Source organism: Gossypium hirsutum, chromosome A07 (genome assembly GCF_007990345.1).
Source record: "Gossypium hirsutum isolate 1008001.06 chromosome A07, Gossypium_hirsutum_v2.1, whole genome shotgun sequence".
Lineage (NCBI taxonomy): Eukaryota > Viridiplantae > Streptophyta > Magnoliopsida > Malvales > Malvaceae > Gossypium > Gossypium hirsutum.
The window spans coordinates 98,436,337-98,446,825 of NC_053430.1; the positions used below are offsets into that span (position 1 = coordinate 98,436,337).

Below are 10,489 nucleotides of genomic sequence, written 5' to 3' on the forward strand. Positions count from 1 at the left end.
AGACATTATATTTAATTATATATAAAATAAATATATATCATATTAAATAATAATAAAAATATATAATGAATTTATTGATAAATAATTAAAGCTTCGTTAATTATATATACTTATTTATGATTAATTCATAAAATTTATTATTATAAAATTGAAAATTATATATTTTATATAATAAATCATTATAACCTTTTTATATATTTATTTTAAAATATACATTTATATTAGATTGTTGTATAAAAATAATATATATATATGTACTTTTTTTTATTCATTTAAAAAAAAAGCAACCTTTTACTGCATATAGTCCAACTAAAAGAACTCAAAACCTCACCTATTTACATTTAGTTATTCAATTATGTCACAAATATTTCTAACTAATAAAAACAGTAATGTTTCTAACCATATATGTCTACATATAGCATGTAAAGCTTTTGAAACAGTTTTTAGTATTGATAAAATTATATTTTACAAATCTTTCATCAACATTTCAACAATATTTTAATTTCGTCCTTGTATGTATTAGACATATGCATCACAAGTGTAGAAGAGCCAAATTCAATGGAGTACCTAAAGGGCTGTGAATTTTGGATCCAATAACACATTTGTTGCATATTATACAGCACAGCTTTGGATCGAATGCCAAAAGAGATGTCCTACAAAGTCTTGTGTAATCAAAGCAATAATGCCATATGTGCAAAAAGGACATTTCAATTATTAAACAAGGTTTAAAGTTTTTCTTGGGATAAAAGTATTTCTAAACAAGCTGATTTTTAAGAGAAAAATTGCTTCTCTCGAGCCAAAAATTGGCCGAAAAGCACTTTTATCATAAATTGAACATTTTAGCTTCTCCCCTCCTAAAAATACTTTTGAAAAGCATTTCTAAACTAGGCTTACATCATGGGTCGTGATTATACCATTCAGTTAAATATTAAGATAAGATGGATGCATTGGCTTTAACATCATGATTTCCCAAAGTTAAAGCTACATCTCGTATCTGTCATCATTGTCATAAATAATTGCCTAAACTATATCATTAATCATTAAATTATGGTTAATTTTTTATTTTGGTCACTTGATTTTAAAAAAATTACAATTTAATCACTAGCTATTCAAAAGTTTTTATTTAAGTCACTGGGCTGTTAAAATAGATGCTATATATGGTTTTCTCTGCTTGCACTTTCTGCGCTAATCGAAAACTTTTTTTCCCCTCCTCTTCTAAAGTTCAATTTTTTTCCATGAAATAGCTTTAAACGTCACAAATCTACAAACCAAAGCTCAAATAATTTTTTTTCTTCAATCTCCAACACTGACTGTCAAATCAACTTGGATCTAAGGTATGTTATTCTACTTGTCGATAGGTATTGATCCATCGTATCGATCGTCAAATCGTCACTAAGAGCTCATTGGCAAAACTTTTAAAAAACAAAAACTTAGCAACCTAGTAACTTAAATGAAAACTTTCAAATATATAATTCAATGACCAAATTGTAACTTTTTTTGTTAGTTAAGTGACAAATAAAAATTTATTCATAATTTAGTGGCTAATGCTATAATTTACCCTAAATAATTAGGCCCTTAGATTGATTGAGGAAATTACCAAAATTTTGCTGCACCACCCTTTGGCTTTGGCATTCAAATAAGGCAAAAGCAAAAGTTTTGAAAAGGATGGGAGTAGTTTTAAACAAACAAATCAAATATCCAAAGCTTATCCCTAATGAGAAAAATTAATGTCTTGAAATCAAACCCCATTAACAAAAGCATGCAAAGTTCTTTTTGGTTTTTCCAATGGAATTGGTTTTCTTCTCCACATCTAAACAAAAGCAAACAAGCTATATTCCCTTTGTCTCCTTGATGGGAAGCACATGTGACAAGCAATGCAATAACATTCCCACTTCTACCCATAATTATCATCTCAACACAAAGGAATTGATCTTCTCTACATCAAACCAAAGCCATAAGTTTTTTTTTTCTTTTTCTTTTTTAAAAGAAACATTTTCCCTCATGTCTTCAATGATTCATGACTTAATAATCAAGTTTGGGAGAATGATTAAAGAAAAAAGAGATAATTACTTAAGTGATGTGTACATATGCAATGAAATCCACTATGGTGAACAAAGAATTGCATGAAATTATTCATGCAATGAGAATGTCAAAACTCTAGTACATTTTCAAACAGTTAGCCAATAAGTGGTACATTCATAGGCCAATGGGATGTTGGGTTAGATATGATTAAATAGTATTTTTATATGTGATCACTACACACCATATAAAGAAAATTGGGTTTGAGACAAAAGAAATCACTTGAAAATGGCTCCCCTTGTTTAAAGAACTCGGACTTCTTTTTCGTAGGAGAAATTCAAAGGTGTCCCTATCTTTTTCCTCAAGCTGTCATTGGCATCCACTCAATCTAAAGTGTTTTTAATTCCTTTGACAAATGTACCTTTGTGATCATTTCCCTTAGCTTAAACATAGAATTCATCAAAGCACCCCCACTTGTTTTTCTAAAAGAAAATATTCATCAAAGAATGTTTTCATATAATTAGTTTCATTTTTCTTAATCCCAAATTATAGGACAAAACACAGTTTATGAACCCTACATGATGACAGCCAATGGGAATCATTGTCCTTCAACATATTTGTGGACAAGCTGTCTTCAAGGGCCAACATCTAACACTGAATGTTATAAAGGGGTTTTTGTTTTGAAGATGGTCCATGAACTATCAGGAACTGGGGGTCCCACTTCTATAGTGGAGTCTTTCCAAATTGAGCTTACTGGAAGCATCATCAAATCCTTCAATTGTAACTGCAACAAACTTGTTTTGGCAGATTATGTAACCGAAACTAAAGAAGAAGAAAAAAAAAATCCTACAGTCTTTTAACTTTTTAAGCAGCAATTCCCCATGATTAGTTTTGCGGTGAAAGTATTTGTTTTTAGAGTGGATTACAAGCAAACAATCTCTTTATCCAGACCCATGTTAACAGTTGTCAAACAATCATTCATCCAAGTCGAAAATTGAGTCTCTTACAAGAGATGGCACCAATATATTGCTGCTGCAATAATATCGGGTAGCATTTAAAGGTAAGGGAATCCATCAATATATGGAATATGTCCATATAGGGATGTGTTTTGAGGTTAAATTAGCACTTAAAAGTTGCTATCATGTCAGAAATTTTAGTCAAAACCCTCCACCACAGTGAAAAAAAAAGGATAAAAAAAACAAGGCACAGTTCATTGCATATGCTATTATCATAATATGCTATATAGGAGAGACGGGGAAAAAAATTGCATCTTTGTCTAATATAGACTGAAAATTTTGACAATGGGGTGTGCTTTGGGATTTCAATAAAATAATAGATTTGTCTTCCATTTTCTTGCCTAAAACAGTGAAAACTCGGGAAAGTCTAGGACTTTTTTCAGGTCGCCTTCTTCAATCAAAGAGGAGTCCACCACCCTTTTACCTGTTAATGGATTCCAAGCAGTCTCCAAATAAAGTAGCCAATTTCTTGAGCCTGCCCCAACAACAACAGCAGCCTCAAAACATGAGGGAGAACAAGGTAGGTGAAGTCCAGGATTCCCAGATTGTTATTGCAGATAAGGAAGGGAAGAAACAACAGTTGGCACCAAAGAGAAGTTCTAACAAAGACAGGCATACCAAAGTTGAAGGAAGAGGCAGGAGGATAAGGATGCCTGCTTTATGTGCAGCTAGAATCTTTCAGTTGACCAGGGAATTGGGTCACAAATCCGATGGGGAAACAATACAATGGCTGTTACAACAAGCAGAACCATCAATAATTGCCGCCACGGGGAGCGGGACGATACCAGCATCAGCTTTGGCAGCTGCTGGAGGTTCAGTTTCACAGCAAGGGGCGTCTCTATCAGCAGGGTTGCACCAAAGGCTTGAAGATTTAGGGGGATCCAGTAGTACTATTGGGTCAGGGAGCGGTAGGACCAGTTGGGGAATTGGAGGAAATTTGGGGAGACCCCACCATGTGGGAACAGGTTTATGGTCCCCAGTCAGTGGTTACGGGTTTCAGTCATTATCTGGTCCATCTACAACAAATTTAGGCACTGAAAGTTCAAATTATCTGCAAAAGCTTGGGTTTCCTGGTTTTGACTTGCCACCTACTAACATGGGTCAGGTGAGTCTCACCTCCATCTTGGGCGCAGCTAACGAGCAGCAACTTCCTGGTTTGGAACTTGGGTTGTCCCAAGAAGGTCATTTTGGGGGGCTAAATCCTCAAGCTTTGAGCCAGATTTATCAGCAGATGGGACAGGCTAGGGTGCACCAACAACAGCAGTTCCAGCACCAGCACCAGCACCAACACCAACACCAACACCAGCCCCCTCCCAAGGATGATTCCCAAGGATCTGGCCAGTAAAGTTATAAACTTTGGGAGCAATATTTAGAAGAATAGCATTTCTGAGAGAGGATGCCCCCTTCTTTCTATACTGCATCAACCAAGTTTCCATCCACAGAGGTGCTTTTCTTAATTTTTGCATTGTGTTGGACTTGCATCCTTCAAAGTCTTCAGAGAAATTATTAATCTGTCTTGTGGCCTCACTGCTTTTGCTGTGGAACGTGCAGGTGGATCTTTGCAGAGCCTAGTAGCTTGGTTTTCTTCTTCTCTAGGTCTGGATGGAGAGGCAATGGTTTGGTTTTGAAATTAAACATACAAATTTACTATCATACATTTCTAGTTTCTTCTTTGAATCATCTAAGAGTTCATATTTATCTAAAACAATATATTGTTGCACATCAAAGTGCCAATTATTCAAGGATTTATATTTTGCAAATTTGATTGGCCTTCTTTCAACTACAGTTCTAACCTCGAGGCAAACTAGAATCTCTTAATCTACAAATTCCTACTTGGAAGCACCGGTTACATTTCCCATGTTACTAAAATTGGAAAATTTCAGTCAACGAATTTGAGTAGACTTATGTTCCAAATAATTGTAAAATGATCATTTGGCTTATGTTCAAACTGCACTTAAATTTGGGTTGGTGTTCTGACAACAAAAGAGTCTGCACTCTGGAGCCAGTATATTCACTTGGCATTGCATTGGCAAAAAGGGGTTCTCAAGGCCTAAAGTTTGTTGTTTCATAGATCATTTCAGCTTTTGTCTTGACTGTCTGTTACATGGGAATCCTATTCACATTTTGAGTGCTTTATTGTGGTGTATATAGTTTCATTGACAAAGCTTTGCTCAAAATCATTCATGGTGAGTGTAATGCTATAGTGAGCACTTTCGGTGCATGATATCTACTACGATGTATATATTTACATTGACAAATCTCCCCCACTGTTCTTCATTCGAAAGAAATGGAAAGTCAGCATTGCTTTAAGCATTGATATAAACTGCTTATTGAATTGATAGAAGGAACTGCAGACAACTTAATTACAGATCATTCTTTGGAGTCACCAATGTACCAATGCTAACAAAAGATCAACAAATGGGAAATTTAAAAATAAAAAAACTATGAGCAACCTCCATTGAAGAACTTGCCTAGAAATAGTCCTGTTGATCTTGAATTCTGAGAATGATTGCGCTTCACACCAACTTTTGAGCAATAGAGGCACTTCTGCAGTTGTAGGATCTTGTTCTCACTCTTTACCTGCTCGAGTTTTAGCCGTAACCGATTGATGGTTTCTCTCTTCTCATTATTCCTACTTAATAGTTCTGCTTGCTGCCGTAGATTCTCCTCCATGAGCTTTGTAAATTGAAACCATGTACACTCCTTTTCAAACTCTACAGCTTTAGGATTAAATCTTTGAAACTCATCATTAACCTTCAAAACAACATCCTCTTCTTCCGAAAATTCTCGGTTCGTTTGTTCTCCGGGCTTTTTCATGAAAGACATATTGCATTGTCGTGTTAATACTAGATCATCTGCTAACTCGTTAAGGTATTCAAAGTCAGATATGTGATGTTCATAATCAGAATCATCCAAGACAGGCTCGTCGCAAGTATCGAAGGCCTCTCGTATAGGATCATTAGAGGCTTCCAGGACCCTTTGTGATTTAGACCTCAACTGATCATACTTATGTGCTAAAGAACAGTAAGATCTGTTTAACTCTCCCAACATTTGAACAAGTTGTTGTTTCCAGTTGTGAGAAATATGAGCCATTTGACATGAGGATTTTGAATTATCATATTCCTGAAGAAGGGTCGTCATGGCTTTCATTTTCTCCTCCAAATCTGCAAAAAAAAGTTGATAAAGTAGGTTAAACAAGGAAAGCAAGCAACATATATATACATATATGTACATATAGAGAGAGGATATGCATGATATGGACTGACCTGATAGAGTGGTTTGAAGCCATTGGGATTGTCGGGGGATTGCAGTTGCAGCCAAAGAAGAAGAAGAAGAAGCTGAAGTGTTGTCCATTGAACCGAGGAGGAGGGGTTTATCGATGAATCGTTAGAGATGACAAAAAGAAATTTGAAAGCTGTGATTGATTCTTTCTTCCATTCCATTCCATTAAATTCATGTTTAAAAGGGAAAGATTGAGATTCTTTTTTCAATTTCAAACGCCATTCCCTTTAATATTAATGTGGGGAAATATATTTTTTTGATACTCCCCCACCGTTACGTAATATAGATTTACATACGTACACAGCTTGGTTTGCGCTTACATTTTACCCAGTTTCAAATTTCAAAAAGTGATGATGATAAGGCAAAGCTGTTTCTGCTTTTATTATCTGCCCATAATATCATCTCTTACTAGAGATGCTCGTTTTACCGGTATGGGCTAGATTTAAATATGATATTAATATATTTTATATTTTTTAAATTTGACTCGATTTAAAATATAAGGTTAAAATTTTACTTAAACTTATTTATATATGTAAAAAATTAACTCAAACTCATTTTAGGCCCATCTATATTTTTTTAAAATATTTATTTTATTTTAATATTTAATAATTTTATACATTTTTTATGTATTGAAATTTTTATATAGTTATCTTAACATTATTTTAATGTTTATATTAGAGTAATATTATATATTTAGTATAGGTTTATTTTTTAATGTGTTATAAATTGCATATTATATAAAAATAACATAATATAAAGTATTATAAACTTTAAAACGGGCCGGGTTAGGTTGGGTCATGCTTGGTCCTTGAATGTCAAGGTTAAACTTGACTTGTTTTTTAAATGGGCTTAATTTTTTTGTCCAGACCCATTTTTCGAACATAATATTTTACCCAAACCCTTTCAAATTTTGGGCGGGTAGCCCGACTTATGAACATGTCAATCTCTTGCTACCACATATCTTAACCCCACCCCAATTCCATACAAAATTATCAATCAACCTTTACAATTCCATCCATTGTTTTTTTCTAATGTGATACTTGAATTTGATTAAAGTTATATATTTTGATACTCAAAGATAAAGATATTAATTTATTTAATGATTAATTCAAATTTTAAGATTTATTTGATGAAAATTCATAATAAACAAATAATATTAGCATAATTAACTAATGGAATAAGTTTAATGTTAATTGCGAATTTGTTAGATATAATTTGATGGATGAGATTTTTTTGAGTTTTAGGATTAATTTGATGAAAATTCATAATTAGCTGATAGTATTAGCAATTAGCTTTCACCAAATCAATCTTAAAATCTAAATTAAATACTAAAAAGCTAGCACCGTTACTTTTGTGTATCAAAATGTATAACTTTTTCAAATATATTTACCACATTAGACAAAAGAAACACATGTAACACATTAGAAAAATATGTCTAGCTCGAGTCCCAAATGAGGTATTAAGCCATTACAATTTTATTTAGAATTAATATATTATTTGGTACATAAGTTTGGTTTCAATGTTCAAATTGACACTTAAGTTTTTTTTGTCTCAATTCGGTACATTAATTTGGCTTCAATGTTCATTTTGGTAGTTGAGTTTTTTTTTTTGTCCTAGTTAAGTACATAAATTTGGCTTCAATTTTGAATTTGGTACTTAGGCTTTTTTGTCTCAGTCAAGTACTTTTTTATTTATTTATTAGAGTACACATTTCAACATTAGTCTAAATCCAAATTAAACATTAAAACTAAATTTAAGTACCAAATAATATAATAACCTTTTTAAGAGAAAACCAATGTAAAAAAGGATATATATATATATATATGATAATTATTTTGTACTGGAACAAAAATTTTTTCAAGTTAAGTTAGATATTGACATGTATTATTATAATATAGTATAAGGTAAAAAAAAGTTATCACTGAAAAATAATTAGTTGAGTTTTTATGAAAAAATATATTCAATTGAGTCATTAATAACTCAAAAATATCAATTGGCTCTTTCCATTAACGAAAATTATCAGTTGATCAGTTTGCTCATTAACTTCATTGACATAATTGATGGAAGTTAATAGAAACTACCACTTGATAATATGTCAGGTTAGCAAAAATAAAAGAAATAATTTTTTTCAAAAAATAATTTTTTAAAATAATTAAAATGTGCATATTCTGGACAAATAATTGTCCAAATTCATTTTGAATTAGTACAAAATTAAAAAACTTCAAAAATTATAAAATATTATAAAATTTTTTTTAAATTCTAAAATGTATACCAAATATTCAAATCTACAAAAACTCAAAAAAATTTATTTATTAAAAAATTTTAAAAAAAAAAACATTATCATGTATTCACTTAACATTAAAGAGTTGTTGGTAGTTGATGATCAGCTTCAAGGACTATCGGGTTCAACTAAAAAAAAGGATCCTACCCGCATCGAGCAAATTAATGAAAAGTCGAGCAACAACCCAGAAATTGAAGTAATATTTGAGAGCAAATTGGGCAGATCAAGACTGCAATTAAAAGGGTGAAGCTAGGGGTTGAAGATAAGAGATCATGTTTGGCTATTGTTGCTAATAAGTGCAGCCCCATGGTCATGGATCATATGATAAAAATGATGTGGCGTTTGGTTTCTAAGAGCTACCATATGGACAAATTGTACGATGGAACTTTTTGCATAAGGTCCCTGTATTATGATTTCTGTGGATTTAATTTTTATATTATTATTTGATTATTTTTAATCTCTTTATTTTTAGGAGCATGTCTTTTGTACATTTTCAAAACTTTTAATAAATAATAATTTTTTTGAGTTTTTACACATTTGAATTTTTTATATACATTTTAGAATTTTTAATAACTTCTCATTTTTTTTTAATTTTTAAAGTTTTTTTAATTTTGCATCCATCCAAAAGAAATTTAGACAACCATTTGATCAGATTCATTTTATATGTATATTTTAATTATTTTAAAAAATATATTTTTATTAAATAATATTTTTTAAAAAATAATTTTTCTGACAAGGTATTTTTAGTGGCTTTCGTCGATCATACTAATGAGATTAAAAGAAGAGGCTAATTAATTTTTTTAATCACTAAAAACTCAATTTTTTTTTCATAAAGCTCAATTTTTTTGACCTTAATCCTATTATAAAAAATTAAAACATACGGTTAGGGCACTAACCATGCTAATGATTTTTTTCCTTCACTAGCCGTAAACAAAATAAGAATCATATATAGATATATGGTATCAATATGTTTCCTATTTTTACCATCATAAAGTCCTAATTGAATTATTATCATAAATCAAATAAAACCAAATCAAAAACAGAAATGGCATACTTGATGCAAGGTTTAGGTATGGAGGAGATTACATGGTTGTGTTGAGAGTCTTTAAAGATTGGATGATGGCTTGGTAAGTGTTGAAGTACGGTTTGAGAAATATGTTGAGGAGGAAGGTGATGGAGTTAGTTTGAGAAATATCCTTTTGGTAGCACTGAAGAGAGAATTTTGAAATTTCCATCATTCATATTGGGTGGATTAAGTAGAGGTCATAGCCAGAAAAGTTGCGTTGTGACCCTACTGCTACGAACGGAATCATCCATTCGGATCAACAATGCCTACTCAGAATAGGAAAAGCTATTTCTATCTCAAATTACTTAACTTGTACATGAATTCATAGTGTGAGACTATAGATTGTTATTTTCCCTAGCACTGACAATGCTCCGGTGTCCCAACACTAGTTGCCGAAAGTTGCAGATGAAGGCCTTAGGGAGTGATAAATACTAGTCTTTTCCTCTTTTTCTCAAAGTCATGTATAAGGCTTTGCATATAAGAGCATCAATTACCCCCCAATACATCCATGTAATTTGTATTTTGCATCAGATGCTCAAATGGATCTTTGTCGCCTTCATAAACTTCTAATCCGAAGCTTAATTTTTATTTTTTGGAAATTCAATAACCGTTATCTTAAGGGCTAGGGGGTTTTTGGAGTAAGAGACCCAATCCATGTCTTCTACATTTGGCCTCAAGGCTGAAGGTCTCTCATCAGGGCTTCCATTCCTCATGCCAAGCTTGAGGTGTAGTTGAGGGAAAGTTGCTTGCGATTAGTGTTTTGGATGCCCAATTTGTTCTTTTCTTTGTACATAAGTGATGAAGCAACTTTGTCATGTTGTTGCT

General features: G+C 32.1%; 2 protein-coding genes across 2 annotated transcripts; one reads left to right on the top strand and one right to left on the bottom strand.

Moving 5' to 3' along the window:
• Positions 1-2,941: 2,941 nt before the first annotated feature.
• On the top strand, positions 2,942-4,795 carry LOC107937100 (transcription factor TCP20). The gene is made up of 2 exons (XM_041116886.1): positions 2,942-4,479; positions 4,587-4,795. The coding sequence occupies exon 1, from the start codon at positions 3,466-3,468 to the stop codon at positions 4,378-4,380; it is 915 nt and encodes a 304-aa protein (XP_040972820.1). The 5' UTR covers positions 2,942-3,465; the 3' UTR covers positions 4,381-4,479; positions 4,587-4,795.
• A 484-nt stretch (positions 4,796-5,279) lies between these two features.
• On the bottom strand, positions 5,280-6,642 carry LOC107937111 (uncharacterized). The gene is made up of 2 exons (XM_016869929.2): positions 6,302-6,642; positions 5,280-6,199 (listed from the first exon to the last, which is right to left on the bottom strand). Exons 1-2 carry the CDS (start codon positions 6,387-6,389, stop codon positions 5,478-5,480), a joined length of 810 nt encoding a protein of 269 aa, XP_016725418.2. The 5' UTR covers positions 6,390-6,642; the 3' UTR covers positions 5,280-5,477.
• Positions 6,643-10,489: the final 3,847 nt, after the last annotated feature.

Bases quoted from the DNA above. Each gene is read 5' to 3' on its own strand.
- LOC107937100 (XM_041116886.1), top strand. From the start codon at position 3,466: ATGGATTCCAAGCAGTCTCCAAATAAAGTAGCCAATTTCTTGAGCCTG.
- LOC107937111 (XM_016869929.2), bottom strand. From the start codon at position 6,389: ATGGACAACACTTCAGCTTCTTCTTCTTCTTCTTTGGCTGCAACTGCA. The intron at 6,200-6,301 runs GTCAGTCCATAT...TTTTTTTTGCAG, and splicing joins GCTTCAAACCACTCTATCAG to ATTTGGAGGAGAAAATGAAA.